Source organism: Fusarium fujikuroi, chromosome FFUJ_chr03 (assembly GCF_900079805.1).
Source record: "Fusarium fujikuroi IMI 58289 draft genome, chromosome FFUJ_chr03".
NCBI lineage: Eukaryota > Fungi > Ascomycota > Sordariomycetes > Hypocreales > Nectriaceae > Fusarium > Fusarium fujikuroi.
Window position 1 is genome coordinate 1,149,587 of NC_036624.1, and position 21,370 is coordinate 1,170,956.

Here is a 21,370-nt window from a genome sequence, read left to right on the forward strand (position 1 = left end):
GCCATAGCGGCTCGCTTGCAAGTGATCCATAATCAGGGCCATCATCGGCATTCCACGGGGAATAATCATGTTCCGCATTCAACGTGGAGAAAATCCATCTCTCCTGGTTTCGAGTTTCAATGCCAATCGTGTTCTGGTCGCTGTGAGACCCGAAGCATCGTGTATTCTAACCCTAAGACCAATCTTGGTAGCACTCAACGACGCCCCTTGGGGCATTACAGAAGGGAACCGAAACTGATCCCTCTGTTGCATGTTGTAAATTTCTGCCTAAGCCAGCAGTTGGTATTGGGTAACTCCAGTTCTGTAAATTCAACACTTCTCCCCTGTCAGACTTGATTATCACCACCCACCTCAGAGTCAGGTATACCCCACCGACCTGTCCCTGTATGGCGCCACGTGCAGATGCCCAGCAATGCAGAGTTGGGCATTGCTACCTCCACTTCTGAGTTATCTGTCAAAGCCTCAGAGGACCGCTTTTGTCCGTCTTATGCTCTGCCTCTTCCATTCCAAGTTTTCTGGCCCAAGGCCCCGTCGACCGTTGCAAGTGAACTAGTCAGGCACATCCACGCACCGGACTCTACGGGAAGAACTTCCTGTCAAGCATACGGTGCGTGTCCTGGCCACGCCTGTACTCGCTGTTCTGAGTCACAGCATCGTAATGCAGCAAGTCTGCCTTGTCATTGGGCGAGACTCTTATGTGCTGTATGCATCGCTCACCGGACGACCTCTGCCGATGTCTTGTCAAGCAACTCGCGAGCCGCAGCAATCTCGTCTGCATTGTATCCCTGCCACAGGGGTTCCTGAGCCCCATATCGACGAACGATCTCCGCTAGCTTCGCTGTGGCTGCCTGGTTTAATTTTGTAAGAGTCTGCTGGTCTGGCAGAGAGAACTCATCACTCTCTGACTGCTTCTTGAGTTTGGCATATTCAGCCAGAATCTTATCAGTGCCCTTCTTCAACCCATAATAGCCCCGGAGATAGTCTTCGCAAAGTTCAATGCTTCGGCAAAATCGCTTAACCGAGCTTGCTAGGTACTTCTGAGGAGACCCATCACTTGTTTCGTTGGCTGCCATCAACGTCACCTCACCTAGCCTTGCATGCAACTATTCAGTAGTGTCAGATGGGTTCATTCCTAAGAACAGAAAAGCAACGTACGTTCCACGCATTTGGTACTAGCACAAGAACCTCTTCCATAGCGTAGATAGCTTGGGAGTACAGGCCTTGAGAAAGGTAGAGGTCAGATAGCTCAGACCAGGCCTCGGCATCTGTAGGGTTGAACTCGAGCAACCATACTAGCGCCGCGATTGCCTCCGTTGTCTTTCCCATGGATCGCAAAAGAGCCACTCGTCGCTTCGCAATATACTAATGTTTGTCAGTACAACATCTTGACAACCACAAGGCGTCGTCATGCTCACAATGTTTGTTCCATCCTGCTGCAGAAGATCCTCGTATTCCTTCAGCACTTGCTGAAGCTCGCTGTTGTTCGTTGCCTCCGCTTCCTTGATCAATCCCTTGAGTGCCATGACACGTTCGTTCTCATCGCCAAAACGCAACAACAACCTCTCCAAGCACAGATGCGCTGAATCGTCGTCGCCTGTTCGAAGGCATGTGATAATGAGGTTTTCGTAGATCGTCCATAGCTCAGGTGTTTCGGCTGCCGAAAAGAGTGATACAAGAGGAGAAGCCGAGAAGGCCTTGGGGTTGCCCTTCAAGATGATGGGAGCTTGTTGCGCAAGGTGGAGAGCTTCAGCAGGTGATAGCTGGCCTTGTGGCCTGGTGAGAGAGGGGACCATATTGTTGCAATGGCTTTGTGACGGTCGCTTCGGTGTAAATACGAATTTTCGGCAGATAAGAGGTCTTGTAGTGACAGATTCGGCCGGGGGAGGGAGGATGGCGTTTATCGTCTACCTCACAATGATACAGGTCAATTGAACACAGGAGGCTTGATGCTACGTGCACCATCGACCACAGCACGTATATGATTGGCTACTTGAGGGGAGTTCATGGAACACGGGTTATCTAATGGTCCGAAAGAGATTGTTAGGCATTTCTAATTGGATAAACAAATGCCCCACCCTGGAGTATCAAGACAAAATCCATCTCTCCACAGAAATTTTTCTTGAACCTCGAGCATCCTTCTTCCTCACTTCCGCAGTGTCAACTACTTGCGCCTGCGAGTGCATGCTTCAAGGACATCACGAGTCCAAGATGGCGTCTTCAGCGCCAAGTGGCGAGGCCATCGCGAGCCCAACACTCGAGTCGATTCCTGTCCAGGGCATGGCCGCGTTGGACGTCAAGGATCCGGTCACAGAGGCCGTCACCGAAGCTGCCGTGCCCGAGACACAGGCTGCTGAGGTGCCGCCTCATCGATCGCATGACCCTACCAACAACTTGAAGCGGAGTGATCCCTTCCAGTTCGGTAGCCGGTACTTGAATGAAGGAGATGATGTCTTCGAGTTCAATGCCTGGGACCACGTTGAGACTGACGATGCATACAAGGAGTATGCTGAGGAGCAATACGCGAAGCAGCGTCAGCATCCTGTCTCGGACTTTGAAAAGAGTAAGTCGCCCACCCAAACTTCACACAGTGTGCCCTTCCCTGCTGGTGTCCTGATGATACACAACCAATGCATAGTTCATCTGAATCTACTGAAGACAAACTATACCTTCTTATTCTTTCGCTCCCATCTGATTTACGACATATCCTCATATTTCTTCTCGCAATCTGAAACATTGAAGAGTTGCTAACATGACAACTCAGGAAAGTTCAGCCAGGACCCTGCTAGATGGTGGAATTTGTTCTACAAGAACAATGCTGCCAACTTTTTCAAAAATCGCAAATGGCTCCAACAGGAATTCCCTGTCCTGGCCGAGGTAACCAAGGAAGACGCCGGTCCCAAGGTCATACTGGAGATTGGTGCTGGAGCCGGTAATACGGCCTTCCCTGTCTTGGCTGAGAATAAGAACCCACAACTGAAGATCCATGCCTGCGACTACTCAAAGACAGCCGTAGAGGTCATTCGCAAGAATGAAGCGTACAATCCTGAGGTTATCCAGGCTGACGTATGGGATGTCACCAGTGATGACTTGCCGCCTGGACTCGAGGAAGGCTCCGTAGATGTCGCCGTGTTGATTTTCATCTTCTCCGCTTTGTCGCCCGATCAATGGGCCAAGGCTGTTCACAACGTCCACCGAGTACTCAAGCCGGGAGGCCTGGTCTGCTTCCGAGACTATGGAAGAGGAGATCTGGCCCAGGTCCGGTTCCGCAAGGGTCGATACCTGGACGAAAACTTTTACATCCGAGGCGACGGCACACGTGTTTATTTCTTTGACAGGGATCAGCTCGCCGATATCTGGACTGGCAGGATGGCCGGCGAAGATGTCAAGGCTACCCTAGAATCTGCCATTACCGACTCGACAGCTGTGGCCGAGAATGGCACAGATGCTACTCAGAACCCAGACATAGAGGAGACCAAGACAGAGATACCCCTGTTCGAGGTGGAGAAGCTTGGTGTTGACCGACGATTGCTCGTCAACAGAGCCTCCAAGCTCAAGATGTATAGATGCTGGCTGCAAGGTCGGTTCAGAAAGAAATAGACTACAACATCTCAGGATGAACACATGAATCCGCCCGTGTATGTGTGATGCAATGAGGCTCCCTTAGCAGTGGTGTCGGTAATCTAATAGAGCAGAAGATCACGTATCTTTGCTCTGTCATCCGTACCAAAACCTATGCCGTCTAGGTAGGCATTCAGTCCACCATATTTGTCCTCGAGGTGTTTTTGGATACCAATAATCATATCATCCGCAGTGTGGAGCCACTCGTCTGTCAATCCAATTTCACGAATCTCAATGAGGCGCTGTTCACGTTCAGAAATGAGGGCCTCGTCACTGAGAGCATAGTCATACTCAATGGCCGAAATAGGAACATCGAGAATCATAAGCACAAGTGCGCAAATGAGACCTATTCAAGAGTCAACTTTAGCAATATTTGAAACATGGGGTTTTATTACCTGTGCGGTCTTTGCCTTGAGTGCAGTGAACGAGGGAAGGAAGAGCAGCCTGGTCGGTATAAAGTGATAGAGCCTCACGAATCTCCCGAGTGGATTGATCGAGCGTATCGAGACCCAAGCCTACAAGCCCGCGAGGAATCATGACTTGCTGCCCAAGGATATTGATCGCTTTAGTGCGGTAGCCACAAACAAACAGGAACACCACGCGGCTAAGGCAGTCAGTGACTAGTTTCGACACTGAGGTGTATATGGCTTACAAGAAGGTCCACCATGAGAGTTGACTTAGGAGGAACAGTTCGAAGGCTCGCCCTGTGATCTTGACTTGTCGATAGTCCAGTCCAGATATTTGGAGTGGTTCAGCAAGAGCTTTGTTGGATTCAACGAGAGCAGGTATACTGGACTGTTCCTTTCGTCTTTTTGCTTGGTTGAGGTGCTCGGTTCTCGGTGGTTGTTAGTATGTTGTTCTTCTCTGGGAAACATTTCGGTCTCACTTGGTCCTAAGATCTATGATCGTCTTGATACCCATATTATCTCTGATGAACTGCCTGTCTGAGAGAGTGGCATCATCTAGAGTTGTCTCAGCAATTGTTAGGTCTCATCGATGTGTGATGTCTCGTACCTGGCCTGGCAGCGCGATAGAACAAACCTTCGCGAATTCGCCTAATGAGAATTAGCCAACTATGTCTCCTGGTGCGACAAGTAGTGATACCTTGTGCCCAAGAAGGCATTGACCGTTTGGCCCACATCACGGAAGTTGAGAACGTTCTCAAGGTCAACAGAGGAAGTCATAATGGTTTGCCAAGAAACCTGCTGCGTGGGAATAGAGCTAGCAAGTCTAATTCAGGGTCCTCAAGCCACCGATAGGATTGCAGCTGGGCTGTGTACGGTAGTTGCAGCGCATTGACGATGAACTAACGAACGGAACAGGAGGAAACCCGGAGCAATACCAAGTTGGTGTGCAACGCAGACTCGAAACCAGGGTTTGTAGTTTTACGAGAAATCGATCAATCGGACCAAATGCGCCTCAAAAGATCGGAGGGTTCAAAGCGGACGCTAGAAGAGGGCTAAAACACACCAAAAAGGCGACGAGCAACGTCGATCTCAATTTCGATACCGAAAACGCCGAGTGATCATTCCGGAGCCAAGACGAGACAAGATGCACCGTTGATTCTCAGGTGAAGATGCAGATTCCGTCCCAGGTTTCAGGTACAGACTCTGTTTCTCTTGTAGTAGCTTGCTTGAGGGAAAGATCTGTCTGTTGGCTGGCCGTGACTCGACCTTGTGGCTTCGTGACTAGTCGTTCGCAGCTCGATCTTGGCTTGATAGGCTAAGCAAAAGAGGCATCTACTTCCAATTGGGAGATATCTTCAATGGATGACGGGAAGCTAAAAACTTGCTAAGCTGATAAAGATACAGTGCGAATTGATAGCGGTGTGGTGTGTTGTGGCAGTGTTACAGTCGCTACATAGTAGGTAGTGGAGAGACAGGAGGAACGTGAGAAAGCTGAAGATAAGCCATTAAATGCCCGCTACGTGATAACGGTGACAAGACAAGACAAGACAGGGAATGCCTGGAGAGAGCCGTATTTAGTGAACCTCCACTGTATTCAGCTCCCAAGTAGACGGAGTTCCCATACCGAAGAACCAACAATCAAAGCTGAATATCATGAGACAACCTGGATACTGTGCTCCTTCTGGCTAACACTAGCCACTAGCGTCTGCACCTGAGATCATCGCCAAGGGCCGAGTGACGTCACAACTAGCACTATCTGGGGTAGCGCATCGCAGGTCCGGGAAGGGAAAGAGCTACGGCAACGACCCTGACGTATGCATCCCATGTGAAGGAAAGAGGTAAGGAAGGCAAGCACCGCACCGTCCGTCTTGTCTCGGGGCCAACGAAAGAACGACGACATTTGAGGGAGGGCGCCACGAAGACGATGGGAGGGTCTCCTCTGATAGCATCATCATCATCATCATCTTAGTGAATAAATCTTGCTTTTACCCATATTTTACTCCATTCATTCCCTTCTGTTTCCTCACGGTTGAGAGACAACACCAAATACTCGACAAATACCTACGCGAATCCTACCTCTATACAGTGTCGTCACTCAGCATTTATCTCACCTATGTCGATATTCCCTGCAAAGAGATAGCCCATTCGTCTCCACCGTTGAAGCAATTCCACCTCAAGACGAGCACCCGGCATATCCATGTTCGACATAGGAACTGTCAATTAATATCAACTGCATACAACATTACAACCGCCAAGAGCCTTGGAAATCCATAAAAAAAAACCATTGTAACAAGGTCCTTGGCTCTGTTGAGAGCTTATCACCACACCGGGACCATCGCGACCAATCTACTTCCTCGCATCGTACTCCAGTGAAGTCTCACCCTTTCGAGGCTTCCAACACGAAGGGCTAAGCCAGCACCTTCTAACGTCCTTACCTATACCGATGCCCACCAGCACATCCCAGCAGCCAACCATGATCCAGTCACAGCCGGCAGCGGCCACAGGTATGTACCGGTATCCCAGCGATATTCGTCATCCACCCACGCATGGCCCAGGTCTTTTCTGACATATACATAGTTGCCAATAATTCAGGTCGGCTCAAATACGCAGATCCTAGAGATCTTCCTAGCTATCCATCTGCTGGCCTTCGTCCTGACGGTGCTGCTGCAAGTGCCGCTGCTTCACTTGGATGGTCTAATCAAAAACCCATCGAGCTTTGGAAACCTGACAAAACCTCATCAGCATCCGCCGCTGCCGCTTTAGCCAAGGATTACAAGATGGCTCCAGCATGGGAACCAACAACCAACTCTGCTGGCCACAAAGCCGCACTTCTAGCTGTTGGCTCTGCTAATGCTGCCTTGAACCAATCCCCAAGCCAGCGCAGGTCACACGAAGGATGGGGAAATTCTGCTGCCACTCAAGCATTCAACACGAATCGAGCCAATTCAATGCGACAGCCTGACCCAAGAGCATCTGATACGTCGCTGCAAGGACAAAAGTCTCTGGCCGCAGCCAAAGGTGCTATGTCAACAACTAGACGACGAGCTAAATCAACGCCATCAGCACCAGACTCTCATGCTCCATTATCATCCCCCAAGACTAACACTCGACCCGATGCGCTCAACGGAGCTGCACTTGCTCACAAAGCAAGCCTTAGGGCCAAGCCGGCAACAGAAAACGCCGGTGCAGTACCATTGACTACCATGACTCGCAACATGTTCACGTCCAATCCGCCAGTTAAACCGGAGGTAGATGAACGTCAAAACAATGAGCAACTCCATGCTTCGGCGGTTGCGATGGCCCGAAAGATGTATTCGCATCAACAAAAGATTATCGACGAAGCCAAGGAAACGCATGGGCAAGGCTCCGATGCGCCACAGCCCAAACCATATATTAATCTCCAGGACGCTGCATACAAACAAGCCCAAGAACGACTGGCGAAGCTTGAACAAGAACACCAGAAGAATAGAGACTACCAATCTTACTATGGAAACGAATCTTCACCTAAAAGGCGGTTTACATTGACATCCAAGCTGCGTCGTCGCTCCTCTAGCGACGGTGATCTCGATGATAGACAACAATCCGAAAGAATACGACAGCAGATGTCACTCTTCTCCAACAAGCTTTCAGAGGTTGATCAGAAGAAACGACAGGATGACCGTAACGCACTTCTTGCTGCGGCACAACGTAATGTCAAGGCCAGACTGCAAGGTATGGATGAGAAGGTTTATCATGAAACTGGCAAGGTCAACCCAACTCTTATGAGTGAGTGGGAGCTCAAGGCTCACCAGTTGGCGAGTGCTAGCCACGAGACCCGGAACGCAAACAAAGGCAAAATCGACATCGGAGGTGGCAGGTTCATGGATCCTCACGATATAGACGCGATCGCAGCCAAAAGAATGCAGCCCCTTCTGGATGACATTAACGAAAAGGCTGAAGTTGAGCGCGAGCGACTTGCTACACTCAAGATGGAAGAGGAAGCAAGAAAGGCTGAGCAGGAGAAGCAAAAGGCTCGCGACCGCGAAATTAAAGAAATCACCAAGAAGCTCAAAGGTATGTCAACAGCGAACATTCATTTACGCGGTGCCTGACTAATTCATTTCATAGACCAAGAGAAGCAGGAGTACAAGGCCAAGAAGGCGGAGGAGAAGGCGGCGCGAGCTGAAGAGCGACGCCAGGCCAAGGAAGAGAAGCAACGAACCAGTGGTAACACAGCTGCATCAGGCGAAGAAGCTATCGATGATGGCGCGAGCACAAGAAGCGAAGAGGTTGTATCACCCCCTGTTGTTGCGCCAAATGAGTCTAGTGAGCCTATTGCCCCAACCGCGATCGATACAGAAGCTGCGACGACGGAAAGGGGCCGCAGAAAGCTCAGCGATGCTGCATCACCAACTTCCAAGGTCAAGGGATGGATCAAGAACCGGTTTTCACGAGGCAAATCTCTTGGAGAGAAGGATCGTGAAAGCCAAGGTGTCAAGAGAAGCAGTTTCATTGGCGGAGCTGCTCTCCGGGATACAGACGCAAATGAAAGTTCAACAAGTCTGGACAACCGGGCTACGAGCATGCGAGATGTCGCTCTTGCCGGTCGCAGCGCAAACGCTGAGTCAAGCGACCACGACCGGGATGTACTACATGATTCGCGCGGCATCAGCCCTGTGAGCAGTCTCAGTGACGACGAGGCAGTTCCAGCTATTACTCCTCCCCCAGCAATTAAAGATCCTGCTGGAAGGAAGAGCCAGAGTCCTTCACGAGATTCAAGATTTAGAGAGATGATGGACAATTAAGCCAGTATCGTTCCAGGGCGGGAGTTTGGAGAGTTTCATGAAGGAAGGTGAAATGATGGGATTGGTTTGGATTATGCCTGGCGCAAGAATGGATTGCTGTGTATCTGTAATAATAAAGCATCATTGGTTTTTTAACTGCCGGATTATAGCAAATGGGGAAGCTGAAAGGATCGTCTCACTAGTGGTTTATTAAACTCAATGTCCTTTGTTGGAGCTATGACGCGGTACATGTACGGAACACTCGGATGAATATGACGATTAGACATTGATCCAGATATAGTCACGAGACAAAGCAGGATAGTATTTGGCAATACACAGCAATAACCACACAAAGCACGAAGGATGCCGAATGTTACTCAAAATGTGAATCATTATGTTGATATGTTTAAGTTATATCTAATCAATATACACGAGGCAGTTCCTCTGCAAGTTCATCTATCAGATAGTTCATGTACAACAACACGATATAAGCCATGCAATACAGTCCCGTAAACGAGCCAATTCTCGCTCGATCCAAACGCCATGCAAAGAAGGGAAGAAAGGGGGAATCATTCCGACATTATTCCATAGAACATGAAATTTCGTATGTAGAGCATTACAAACGTTGAGTCTAGTTTGATGTGCTGTAATGGGTTGAGCATAAGTGTGCTTTTTGCGGCCTGTCTAGAAGTCTCTAGGAGGCACACGGTTACTGTTCTGCGCCATCTCGACATCGTGGTGACCGTTTGCGGGTGCATCCAAGTTACTGCGTGACCCGTGACTGGGGCTCCTCGAATCAGAGAGGGCAGAAGGCATGTAATTGGACTTTTGGAACCTTGCGTCAGGGCTCTTTGTGCGAACGGCAGGATAGAGGTCGATGACGAAGGAGAGGGCGTAGAATGTGAAGATGAAGGATATGACCCATTCGAGGATCGCGGCGGGGTTTCGCTTCTTGACGAGGCTGCACACGCCAAAGGCGATGATAAGGGCGACCTCTAGCAGGATAAAGGTGAGCTTCACCCAGAAAGACATGCGAAGGACACGATGCTCGCGGTAGTCTAGAGGTTTGTTAGTTAGTAGGCAACGGTTGAAGATGGATGTAGAGACTCACTGATTCCAAGGCGTTGGTACTCCCAGCAGATGCAGACAGCCGAGAACAAATAGCCTCCAATAAAGAGCGCCAAAAACGTGTTGTGCAGTCTGCTATACTTGCCAGTCTTGAAGATAGAAAGACAGATAAGTCCCACGGTTCCAACGGTCGCAAAGGCTATAGAGAGGCCGCTGAGGACCTTCTCCATGAGGGTCGTGTTGGGCACGAGACGGCCCCGATGTCGCAGCCATCGCTCAGACAAGAACGCAGCATCGAGAAAGATGGAGGTCAAGACGCAGCCGACGATGAAGAGAGGCTGGAGACGGTCGGCGCCGACGTTGGAGATGTAGGCGATGTCGGAGTGAATCGATTGGGTGGGATATCGACGGCCGTGTTGATTGACTTGCCATTCGAGGAGCAGACCGAGAAGCATTCCGAGCCAGACAAGGCCTGAAATAACTGGAAACCACTGATCATGTTAGTTGGTATATACCCTCTTGAAAGGTTCAAGTAAACATACCCAGTATGAAAATATGCCTTTTACAGCCATTGTGTAGTTTTAATTTTATGTGGTGACTCTATAATGAGATGTGATGATGTTACCGTAGACTTGGTGTTCGCAAAACTGGTGATACGGGCGGGCAACTCTTAAGAGTCGACCCAAATAAGGCAGTGACAGCAGCACCTGACCTAAAATTTGCTTGGCAGGGACAAAGTAAAAATGAAATAGATGGAACAAATACGAAAAGAGAGGGAAAATGGAAAACGAGACAAGGGGTAGGGTATTAATTATATTCCCGTATTATGGATGCTTGGGTTTGGGCTGGGAATTATTCGGTATATTATGGGTCTGCGTTACGTATTGCAACTCCAGGGTTTTTCGATCTTGGTAATTCCAAGCTTTTTTACAATTCTCCCTCCTTCTCGGCCGGGAACTTTTATAGTCTAGCTACCTAGTACTTGAGATCACCGCTAAATACTCCACGGCCGAAGATCTCTCGGGTCCTCGGACGTGTCCGCGGTTCCTAAAGTCCGGGATGTTTTTTCGGCAGCCCGTTTTTTTTTATGGCGGTGCTCATCACTCGTCATCAGCCTTGTTACAGCGGAAAAGAGCCAAGAATGGCTGTGGTAACTCTTTAATGACTTGGCATTGACGCGGCGTTTACAGGGGGGTTACGCGGCAGTCAAACCATGCAGCGAATGCTTGCAGTGGCGTAGAAGGGGAAGAAGAAGAATCACTAGGTAACTAACTAATGCGAATGGGTAATTGGGTTAGTGTTCTTCAGCTGCTGGAGAGAGAGGGACAGAGAGTACCATAGAATGAATGGAGTTTATAATCGAATGACATCATCCCCTTTTGTTTATTTACATTGATTACATCACATTCTTCGCTTACCAAAACTTAGTCTGTGACTGCCAAAAACAAGCCTCAGCCGACGACGTCGTTCAGTGGAGACACTAAAGATTCAAGGGGGGGGGGCCTCACTATAAGTCTAAGCTTCCTAATCCTTGCATGAATCATGAGCTGAAGCAGGGCCCTTATATTGCAACCTCGACCCTTACTCGAGTATATCCAATCACTCTCAACGAGTAACATCCTCAACTTCAACACGCGCACAAATTCAGTTTTATTATTAATCAAATCAACTCTTCATTCTCCCGCCCATGTTTTGTTCCTCAATACACGCAGCATCGATATGGTCGTCCACAGTAGTCATAGCACCATGTTACATAATTACAACAGTGTCTCCAGCGGCGTTCGAGTTTGTTATGTCTGTCATAGTTACTGGACTCACTGTTAGTCACGGCTCTTTTCAGAAGTTCAGGACCTCCATCATTGACACTAACCTCATCGTGGGGGATCGTGGGGATCCTAGTGGTGATGATCATACTCATGCTCGTGCTCAGGATCCTTATCCTCGTGCTTGTGCTCATCGTGATGCTCATTCTCGTGCTTGTGCCCGTGCTTATGTCCGTGGAGGTGACCGTGTTCGTGGAGGTGGCCATGTCCGTGACCGTGCTTGTGCCCATGCTTGTGCCCGTGGTGATGGTTGTGGTAGTGCTTGTGCACCTTCTTGTGCTTATTCTCTCCGTCTCCCTCGGAGTCACCCTTGCCATCGGTCTTGTCCAGCGCGACTCCGTTCTCGAATTTCTCGCCTGTGATCAGGGGAGTGTAAGGGAACTTCGCAAAGGCAGCCTGGACACTGCCCTTGGTGGTGCCATCGTTGGCTCCCTGCTTGGACATGATGATCTTGAGGCTCTTCTTGCACTCAATACGGCGACCGATCTCATAGACCAACGCCTATTCAAAGTCAGTTTGTGTCTTAGTTTTCCTCATATCAAGGGCAACTCACATAATTGGAAACACGAAGACTGTTGATGGCAGTGAGGACGGGTCGTTCAACCTCTCCATCAAGAGTCTTGGTTTGGTGCCGCAGGAGCTTCAGAAGGCGGATCAGAGCATCGGCATACTAGAGTCGTATTAGCACAGTAACCCCTGAAGAGTCTTTTTTCGTATAGCTTACGTGAAGGAAGCAGCCAACGACAGGAGAGTCGTTTCCACAGGTCAAGCATCTCTTGAGAGTGGTGCTGTCCACGTACTTGTCAAAGGCATCTAGCCCATACTCAAGGCTGTAGATCTTGTGAACAATTTTCTTTCGTTTCGTGTTAGTCATATCAAAGTTTTGGATTCAAGAGAGCAACTCACATGCCAGCACTCCGCCTCATTGCCACAGTCATAGGTCTGCGCAGCATGAATGAGCTCCTCAACGTCCTTGGTGGCATAGTGAAAGAGCTTGCAGGTCTTCTCCTCAGTGAGGATAGGGCAAGGCTTTTCGGGATGCTTGTGCTTGGTGACGTGGATATGCTCATGGGGATGAAGATGCTTGTGCTTATGATCGTGGTGCTTGTGGTGGTGCTTGACCAGGTCGGGATCATGGTGATCGTGGTCCTTATGGTTGATCCCCAATGGGATAACAAAACCAATAACGGCCGGTGCTGCGCAGAGCGCAATGAAAGGTAGAGACAGTCTCATGTTTTAAGCGTGCAACAGATCACAAAGAGTGGAAGTAGTGTTCAGGGGCTGTAACGAAAGTGAAGAACGACACCGAGAAAGACAGAACAGATCAAGAATCGAAGCAGTCTTAAATAACCATTATAGCTCGTGTTTACCGTCTCATGCCAGAGACTCTTCTGATTTCAAAGAATCATCGGCTGATGATCCCCAAGCCACGATGATGAACTCTTCAGCCATCAGACGGGCAGTCATGCTGGCAACCGGTGAAAAGTCAACTCTATGGTATATACGAGCAATTGCAGGCAAGATATGCCATACCATCAGCTCAAAACTACCACCTTCCCACGATTCTCGAAGCCTCATACTCATCACTTTCACGTATTATGAAAGGTTGCTTCAGAGATCTGGTGCTCGAAACATGCCCCTCACGAGGCGTCCGTATAACCGTATTCGCGGACAGTCAAAGGAAGGCCAAAACCGCCGAGGCACAACACCGTTACTGTAGCACCCTCGTGCCCTTTTCACTTGAAGGCACCATGGTTTCCTCGTTTCCACAGGTGATGAGCATCTTTGCTACAGCAGAAAGCACTGAATACGACCATTATGCTTTCAATGAGGCTGTAAGGCAAGAATAATACCGCCGGTTGCTGTGTGCATCACGCAAAGTCAATTAGGGTGGCTAAAAGCCTGGATATTCGCGTTTCTTTCGTTTCAAGAACATACAATTTGATAATACCCAATGTAGGTAGGTAAGGTAAGGAAAGGAGAGAGAAGTGATGTTCTTGGATGGTCTAAGTCGAAAGATGGGAGTATGTACTCTGTACCTCAAATCTCTAGAATTGGAAGGACGGGCAAGGAGCTTATCGGCGTGATAAGTTCCGATGCTCCGATCTCGAATTGGCGATAACGATAAGCTCTTTAACAAGCTTCCTAACATCTCCACGGTCTACTCAGCTTAATTCAACTTCCATAAACCTCAACGCTCGAGTCAGACCAACTGGTCATATCAACATTCAGTCACTCATTATTAATTATCTCTCCTCGAAAAACCTCGAGCACACAAATAGGCCTCACAACGCCATTCCGCTGGCCGTTCCAGCTCCTCAATCACTATCCACAACCATCTTTGTTAACCATCAACATCAAACATGGCGCTCTCACCAGTCGTAACGCACACCGTTGAAGCGACGCAGCCGCAAAGCTTCGGGCGCGCAATCTCTTCGCCTCTAAAGAACGTTACTTCGCAAACATCTTCTTCCAATGGAACACCTATGCCTCCTGTCACTTCAGCGCCTGCGCCGACGAGTATTCCCACGACTCTCGATCTTGCAGAGCAGATGAACGATGAGGAGAAGCGCAAATACGTCAAGGGTATGCTACAGCGTTGAACATCTCAAGCGTTGATCTAACAATGCCTAGGCAAGAAGCTCGGTGAGGGTACATACGCCGTTGTCTTCCTAGGCCACTTGCGCTCCAAGCCCACCACTCTCGTCGCCATCAAGAAGATCAAGGTCCAGAAGGAATACGATGAGGGCATGGCCCCCGATGCCGTCCGCGAATTGAAGCACCTCCAGGAGCTCTCCCACCCAAACATCATCTCTCTCCTTTCCGTATTCTCGTCAAAAGATCAGAACCTCAACCTCGTCCTCGAGTACCTTCCCCGTGGCGATCTAGAAATGCTTATTCGCGATACCGAATCCGTGCGCTACGGTGCCGCTGACATCAAGACATGGATGGGCATGCTCACCCGTGCCGTTTGGTTCTGCCACGAGAATTTTGTTCTCCATCGTGATATCAAGCCAAACAACTTGTTGATCGCTGATGATGGTGAAGTCAAGCTTGCTGATTTTGGTCTTGCGCGAAGCTTCGCCGATCCTCATCAACTCATGTCCTCACGCGTAATCACTCGCTGGTACCGACCGCCTGAGCTTCTCTTCGACGCGAAGCACTACAGCGGTGCTGTTGATGTCTGGTCTGTTGGCACTGTGTTCGCTGAACTCATTATGCGTGCGCCTTATCTTCCCGGTAACACAGACCTTGACCAAGTTCGACTGGTCTGCGAACTTGTCGGTACGCCCACCGATGATAACTGGCCTGGTGTCACTAAACTTCCTGGCTATGCTGTTCCTGGACAACACCCGGTCCGTGGTAAGGACTGGTATGAGATGCGCTTCGGTACTGTTGGTTCCGACGGTGTGGACCTGCTAATGAAGACACTTATTCTCGACCCCAAGAAGCGCATCACTGCCCGTGGTATGCTTGAGCATCCTTGGTGGCATTCTGAGCCTAAGCCTACCCGCAAGCAAGATTTGCCTCGAAAGGGTGGCGCAGGGGCTGATGACAAGATGGGCGCTGATCTAAAGCGAAGACCAGGCGTAATTGACGATGACAGGGGTTCCAAAGTCGCACGCAAGCTTGATTTTGGCGGCATGAAATAGATATGGAGAGACGGGACGTAGAGAGAAGACTTTAATGAACATATGACAGGTAATTCGGGTGAGCATTCTTGGGCGTTCGGATATATACAGAATAAGGAGACGAATACGCGACAAAGTCGCAAAGGACATAGCTTGCTCAAAATAGGACATTTTATTAGATACTCAGATCTCTTTTTCATCATAAATTTGAACCCATCCATATATATCTCATAGCCAAGCGCTCGCTCTCAGCATATCTTCGTGATATTGACATTTCGATTTCGTAAGTATATCCAATCACCCAAGTTCTATTCTATTTACTCACATAAGCACACACTCAAGCCCATACATTGCTCTCTCGACACTTTTTCGGACTTGATACCAATCCGCCCTTCTCTGCGCATACTCGTAGACTTCTTCAGCTCGAAAAATGCCACCAAAGCGATCGCCATCTGCGATAACTGTGGCCATCTCACGCGCATGTCGCGGGTCAATCAAGAAAATCTGGCTAAGCTCACGAAGAGCAGCAAAGTATGCGAGCAGATCAGGGTTACGCAACGTTCGAATATACTCATAATAGATATTCATATCAGCAATGAGAGTAATCGCGCCCTCGGTACTGATACGTTGTCGCTTGAGGTGTTTGCAGATCGCTGTGAAAAGACGAAGGCCAACCTCGCCGTTGAACACATCAAGCATCGACTTATCTGTTGTACCGACAAGCATTTTTGTGTGTGATGAGACAAGCTCTACAATGCGCTTTGCTGTGGCTGTGGGGCCAATATCAGGCTCTGCAGCAGGCACAGCAGGCTTCTCGACGGTGCTAGAGCTGCCACCAAATCCAGATCCAAATGCAGAGGACGATGTAGCCGTTGAGGGATCAATTGGGTTGTAATCTGTAGGTGGTTGGGTTGTGCCCTGAAGATACTCAACCTCGTCCATCAGGACATCGATACCCTTGTTTAGGCCGGCCGCAACACTCTCGTCGAGCATTTGCTCAAACTTCTTCTTAGCCAGACCCGCTGGGTCCAAGAAATCGTTGCGGTCAGCAATTTTCGGGGTGGCAAGTTGCTGCTCATAGAAAACGTCAATCATCTGTGAGATAAGGTCGCCGACGTTGACCAGCTCGATGAAAGTGACGAGCGGTGCCACGCCCGCTTTGTTATGATCGTTAACCTCTCGCGGGTTATAGTGCGACAGATGGTCGACAGCCATATCAAAGCCCGTCTTGACATGCTTCTGCCCCAAGATACGCAGTAACACCACGAATATGGTCGCACACTGCTCTCGAGCTTCTCCACCAGCTTGTCCACCAAGACTAATGAAAACTGAAGCACGTCCCAGGCTGGTTTTGGCAGCGTGCACCAGGTTGAGCGCCACCTCAATGCTAAAAAGCGACTTGATACCTTCAAGCTTCGACGCCATGATTGCAGCCTTGGCTGCCAGCTCATCCGTTGGTGCCTGGGCAGGCAATGGCGTCCTCTGGCCATCAAGTGCCAGACTGGGCGTCTCAGGTCGCGAGGGCTGCGGTGTAAGTGTCCCAGAGCCATTCAGCTCCTTTGACACTGTTGATGTAGGCCTCGATGATGCGGGTTTGCTAGTTGCGAAAGGAGATCCCATCGGAAAGCTGGGTAGCACAGTAACAGGCATCATAACGACCTTCTTGAAAGAGCTCAAAAAGTCCTTCTTGTCGGCTGAGCGATTGATGTTCGACATATAGAACGACTCCAGGGACGAGTCTTGTTCAGAAAGCTTCTTCTCCCAGCTTGCCACTTCTGTGTCAGCATGATTTGTGAAGAAGTCTAGCTCAGCTTGGAGGTATAAGTCTAAATGCGGCTCGAAGACGCGCAGTGAAAGCTCCTTTGCCATCTCTTTGACATCCCGCTTGGACCCTTCAGGGGGTGTAAGAGACTGAAAGAAAAGCATCGTCTGCTCAAAAACGCCCGACACGGCTTTCAAATAAGCCTCCATACTACGTTCATGCGCTTCGTCGAACAGTGGTGTTGAATACTCCATGATAATATCCTCCCTGACCTTTTCCACAAATATCCAGAATACATGTTCAGGATTAGGAAAGATGCGTTGCATCACTGAGGCCTGCTCATTGACTTTGGCCAGCAACTTTTCGAAGAACAGCCGTGAAGGTTCGAGTATGATGCTTTCGTCCTGTGTCGCTTGGTTGAGACAGTCCATCGCGTTTACCACCAATAACTCATCATCGTTGAAAATAGGGTGCTTATGCACAAAGAGATCTATCCCTCCAGTGGCGCCATCAAGTGTGTGCAGGACATGTGCGTAGCGATGCATTCGTCCGTCAACGTCCCAGAATTCGTATCCTTGCTCAAACTCCCGTAGGACAGCACTCTCAAAGATCCCCATCATTGATGAGAGCTTCTCCTCTCGCTCCTGGCATCCAGTTGACCAATCGCTATGAGCGAATCTCTTAAGATTTGCGAGCATTTGCGCTTGTTTCTCTGGGTCGCGAAACGCTTGGAAGACGATAGGGTCCGCATGCGACCTTGCCTTCACCAAATCAAAGTAGAAGGGAGCCAAGGCGCCGTATATCTTGCCATACTCATGCCTCGCGCCACCCCGAATGCTCCTTGCTTTTTTGAAGACATCCAGATATGCTGCCGGGTCTTCGGCGGGGTTTGTTGAAGCCCCCACCGCCATCGTCTCGAAACCATCACGAATATCTGCCACGGCGCGGTTCTTGGCCTCCTCTAATGAGGCATCGAATAGTGTTGTTCCTGTAGATTGCGTGGGGCTTGCAAGCCCTTTGGCTTGTTTTGCAGCTGCATTTGCACTTTCTCGTCTTCGTCGCACTGCGTCCTCGAATCGACGACGAGCCTCGACTTCGTCCCAACAATCCATGCTCTTTAATCTCGAGACCCATCTAGTGTCATCGTAAACCATATCTCGCATGCGGTGTGATGCGCGGGCAAAGCGCAGCTGATCGGCGACTGGCAAATAATCGAGGATCGTCACCAGTATCTCTGGATGTCATGTTAGTCGGAGGCGCTCGGTATCGCGAACCTGGTATCTTGCATACCCGCTGGAAGACTGGCTTTCGTGTCGAGCATCTCAGCCGCCTTCAGAGTGCTAAGGATGCTGCCACGATTGGCAGCACCCGTTTTGGACCTATACATGATTGGAGAGGTATATCTATCGCGATTTCGGTCGTTTCTATATTGTCTCGTGTTTGGAGATACCCTCTAGGTAAATTGTCTCCTCGTGGTCGCTGTTCAACGATTGTTTCCTCTGCGATGCCATGGGGCGTCCTCCAATCCGGTCATTTAGATGATCTGGTCTAGCATATGGCAGCGGGACTCTCCACCTATAGCGATACCGACATTGGAAGACTACTCGAGCTTCGGGGTTGTTGGGTCGGTCGTAGTTTGCGTCTCTTGGTGATTTTAGTGATGTTTATAACTCACAATGAGTTAGTTGTAAGAAAAGGAAGTTGTTGGACTGGGTCATGTTACATCTTGCGAATGGAAGCTGCTGGTTAGCTCTGACAGGGGGGGAGTTGCAGTCCACCCACATGTGCCCCGCATCAACGATGAAGTTGGAGGTGGTATCCGAGCTTACCCTGTACCTCCAGAAACAAGGATATTTCTTAAAGTTGTAGCTATTTCGTGTGATGTCTTGAACCAAAATATTTAATGCAAATTTGTTCATACTGCGTAAGTAAACTTACCTACTAACAGCCTCTTTTTTAATTTCGCCCCTAATAGTCTATCCATGAGAGTTATCGTTGAAATTCCCTTCTAAAACAATAGTTGATATAAATCTATTGCCCTTTCAATGCTACACATCCATCATGCCAACTCTAACCCAATTTTTTTTTACCAGTAAAACTCCAAAAACACCTTTGAACAACATGGTCAAACACATTGCAGAACGAGTTGCCTATACAAAAACTCAAGTCCGTAAGGATACCCCTACCAACTCCCATTGCATGCGAATGCCATATATATCATGCTCCTACATGTCGTTCACTCAAGGAATGTGAAGAGATGTGTGTGCAACACATTCATAGCCCGAGTAGCATCCCGTGCACTTATCACGCAAGAGATGTTGATCTCACTGGCACCTGTTCAACTTCGTTAGTGGACTTCTCTTTAAAGATGAGAATCATGCATACCTTGTGAGATCATTTCGAGGTTGACATTGTGTTCTCCCAGAGTAGAAAACATGCGGCCTGCAATACCGACCATGTTCTTCATCTCAGCACCAACCAAGCTCAGAATAGCCATGTCATTGAGCACGCTCACATCACCACACTCAGCAAGCTCTTTGGTGGCTTTACCAAAAGCCTCGACCTGCTGACTGCTCGAGTGAATAGCCATAGAGACGTGAACTTCAGAAGTAGAGATAAGATCGACCGAGATGGAGTAAGTGTCCAGGATAGAAAAGACGCGAGCGAAGAACCCGTGCGAAATCGATCTCTTATTCGAATGCACATTGATCACGCTGATGTGGTCCTTGATGGTGACGGCTGTAGGTCGCTTCGGCTTCTTGTGTTCTACCTGAGGCTTGGGAGAGTCCCGTGTAAGTTGATGGCTGGCCGAGAGGATGCGGTCAGGAACGACAATAGTGCCATTGCCGCGAGGGTTCTTGACATTCTTGATGCGAATAGGGATCGGCGGTTCAGCACGGATCACTTGGTCCATAGTGAGGTGGTGGATAACCTCTGAGCCATAGAATGTCAACTCAGCTGCTTCGGAGGGTGTGATAGACGAGAGTAGGCGTGCGGTGGGCACCTTGGAGGGATCGGCTGAAAAGATACCATCAACCTCCTTCCAGACCTGGAGTTCCTCAGCCTTGACGCCTACAGCACAGAGGGCCGCACAAAGATCAGTGTAGCCACGGCCGATGTCACCATCGATGAGACTGCCAGGAACGTTGCCAAAGAAACCGGTAACGACAGGGACGCGGCTCTCACAGGCGGCGATCTTGCGGGTAAAAGCCTCTGAAGCAGTGCGGTAGAACTTGTCGTCGAGTCTCTCGCTAGCATCATAGTGGAATGAATCGCAGAGGTCGACATATTCAGACTCGACGCCCTGGTTCATGTTAGTGTGAAACTCATAGATATAAGTCAACAGCGTATTACTCACCTTATCCTGCAAAAGAGCCGCCATAAAACGGCAGCTCAATTTCTCACCGAAGCTGATAACACGATCCTTTGCTCTTGAGTTGATCTCAAGGTTAAATCGCTTCGCAGCGACGATATACTCGACCAGCTCTTGACACTCATCCTTGATTGTCTGAATGAGTTTTCCACGTATAGAAGGATCTTGGATATAAGCCTCAGCAGCAAAGACGTGATCGTTGCAGATATCAAGCATCAATCCACGAGCTTGCTCAACCAATTCGTTCTGCTGCTCCTCATCGACGCACATGGCGGCGCCGACACCTCGGAGCTTGCCATAGACGGCGAGTAGTCTATTGCGCCATTAGTATTCCGATCATGCCAATTGACGTTATAGACAGTCTCTGTTTATGAAAATACCAGAGCATAGACGTACCGACTAGTGGTTCCTTCAGCTTTCTTGCCCGTGCTTCTAGCAGAGCAAACGACGATGACTCTGTTTTGAGACAAGCTGGCTCTATTGGCGGGGTCAGTTACAGTCATAAAAGACATTTTCAAGCCATTTCTCTCTTTCTCTTTCTTTTCCACATCCAAACATCTTCAGGGAAACATCATACCTGACAATATCTGTAGCAATCTGCACGTCCTAGTTAGCCATGTGTATAAAAACCACAGAATAATGCCTCTCCGAAGCTCAACGGGGGTCAACAAACCTTGTCCGGAAACTTGCCCACGCTTGTGCCGCCGAATTTTTGAACGACCCAGCCGAGAGACGGCGAATTACAATGCGAGAGGCTTCCCATGTTTGCTTTCTCTTCGATGTTCAAAACCAGATGTCAAAGATTCGAGTCTCTGAAACGTGGATCCCCCAAAACTAAGGCTGATTCAGAGAGTAATGGTGGTGGAGTTCCTTTTTTTCCGGCTGAGTAACGACGAGGGGAGAAAAAAAATTGAGCTCGATTGA

General features: G+C 49.2%; 9 protein-coding genes; 3 read left to right on the plus strand and 6 right to left on the minus strand.

Moving 5' to 3' along the window:
- Nucleotides 1–713: 713 nt before the first annotated feature.
- Nucleotides 714–1,793, minus strand: FFUJ_14430 (related to kinetoplast-associated protein KAP; the record flags this gene model as incomplete). XM_023574226.1 has 3 exons in its annotated part: nucleotides 714–1,103; nucleotides 1,156–1,362; nucleotides 1,416–1,793. The coding sequence occupies 3 exons, from the start codon at nucleotides 1,791–1,793 to the stop codon at nucleotides 714–716; spliced, it is 975 nt and encodes a 324-aa protein (XP_023428834.1).
- Nucleotides 1,794–2,208: 415 nt separating this feature from the next.
- FFUJ_02491 (probable ABP140-actin filament-binding protein) lies at nucleotides 2,209–3,597 on the plus strand (the record flags this gene model as incomplete). XM_023574227.1 has 2 exons in its annotated part: nucleotides 2,209–2,560; nucleotides 2,762–3,597. The coding sequence occupies 2 exons, from the start codon at nucleotides 2,209–2,211 to the stop codon at nucleotides 3,595–3,597; spliced, it is 1,188 nt and encodes a 395-aa protein (XP_023427621.1).
- Nucleotides 3,598–3,680: 83 nt separating this feature from the next.
- Nucleotides 3,681–4,802, minus strand: FFUJ_02492 (uncharacterized protein; the record flags this gene model as incomplete). XM_023574230.1 has 6 exons in its annotated part: nucleotides 3,681–3,964; nucleotides 4,014–4,222; nucleotides 4,271–4,453; nucleotides 4,505–4,580; nucleotides 4,633–4,673; nucleotides 4,723–4,802. 6 exons carry the CDS (start codon nucleotides 4,800–4,802, stop codon nucleotides 3,681–3,683), a joined length of 873 nt encoding a protein of 290 aa, XP_023427622.1.
- A 1,696-nt stretch (nucleotides 4,803–6,498) lies between these two features.
- Nucleotides 6,499–8,809, plus strand: FFUJ_02493 (uncharacterized protein; the record flags this gene model as incomplete). XM_023574231.1 has 3 exons in its annotated part: nucleotides 6,499–6,529; nucleotides 6,603–8,078; nucleotides 8,133–8,809. The coding sequence occupies 3 exons, from the start codon at nucleotides 6,499–6,501 to the stop codon at nucleotides 8,807–8,809; spliced, it is 2,184 nt and encodes a 727-aa protein (XP_023427623.1).
- Nucleotides 8,810–9,472: 663 nt separating this feature from the next.
- FFUJ_02494 (related to FK506 suppressor Sfk1) lies at nucleotides 9,473–10,428 on the minus strand (the record flags this gene model as incomplete). XM_023574232.1 has 3 exons in its annotated part: nucleotides 9,473–9,846; nucleotides 9,900–10,347; nucleotides 10,399–10,428. The coding sequence occupies 3 exons, from the start codon at nucleotides 10,426–10,428 to the stop codon at nucleotides 9,473–9,475; spliced, it is 852 nt and encodes a 283-aa protein (XP_023427624.1).
- A 1,323-nt stretch (nucleotides 10,429–11,751) lies between these two features.
- Nucleotides 11,752–12,912, minus strand: FFUJ_02495 (uncharacterized protein; the record flags this gene model as incomplete). XM_023574233.1 has 4 exons in its annotated part: nucleotides 11,752–12,180; nucleotides 12,233–12,349; nucleotides 12,404–12,532; nucleotides 12,586–12,912. 4 exons carry the CDS (start codon nucleotides 12,910–12,912, stop codon nucleotides 11,752–11,754), a joined length of 1,002 nt encoding a protein of 333 aa, XP_023427625.1.
- Nucleotides 12,913–14,042: 1,130 nt separating this feature from the next.
- FFUJ_02496 (probable cyclin-dependent ser/thr protein kinase KIN28) lies at nucleotides 14,043–15,477 on the plus strand (the record flags this gene model as incomplete). XM_023574234.1 has 3 exons in its annotated part: nucleotides 14,043–14,265; nucleotides 14,314–15,269; nucleotides 15,382–15,477. The coding sequence occupies 3 exons, from the start codon at nucleotides 14,043–14,045 to the stop codon at nucleotides 15,475–15,477; spliced, it is 1,275 nt and encodes a 424-aa protein (XP_023427626.1).
- Nucleotides 15,478–15,632: 155 nt separating this feature from the next.
- Nucleotides 15,633–18,394, minus strand: FFUJ_02497 (related to Sls2 protein; the record flags this gene model as incomplete). XM_023574235.1 has 2 exons in its annotated part: nucleotides 15,633–18,307; nucleotides 18,364–18,394. 2 exons carry the CDS (start codon nucleotides 18,392–18,394, stop codon nucleotides 15,633–15,635), a joined length of 2,706 nt encoding a protein of 901 aa, XP_023427627.1.
- Nucleotides 18,395–19,309: 915 nt separating this feature from the next.
- On the minus strand, nucleotides 19,310–21,209 carry FFUJ_02498 (probable aspartate kinase; the record flags this gene model as incomplete). XM_023574236.1 has 6 exons in its annotated part: nucleotides 19,310–19,407; nucleotides 19,459–20,377; nucleotides 20,432–20,759; nucleotides 20,843–20,923; nucleotides 21,024–21,043; nucleotides 21,120–21,209. The coding sequence occupies 6 exons, from the start codon at nucleotides 21,207–21,209 to the stop codon at nucleotides 19,310–19,312; spliced, it is 1,536 nt and encodes a 511-aa protein (XP_023427628.1).
- Nucleotides 21,210–21,370: the final 161 nt, after the last annotated feature.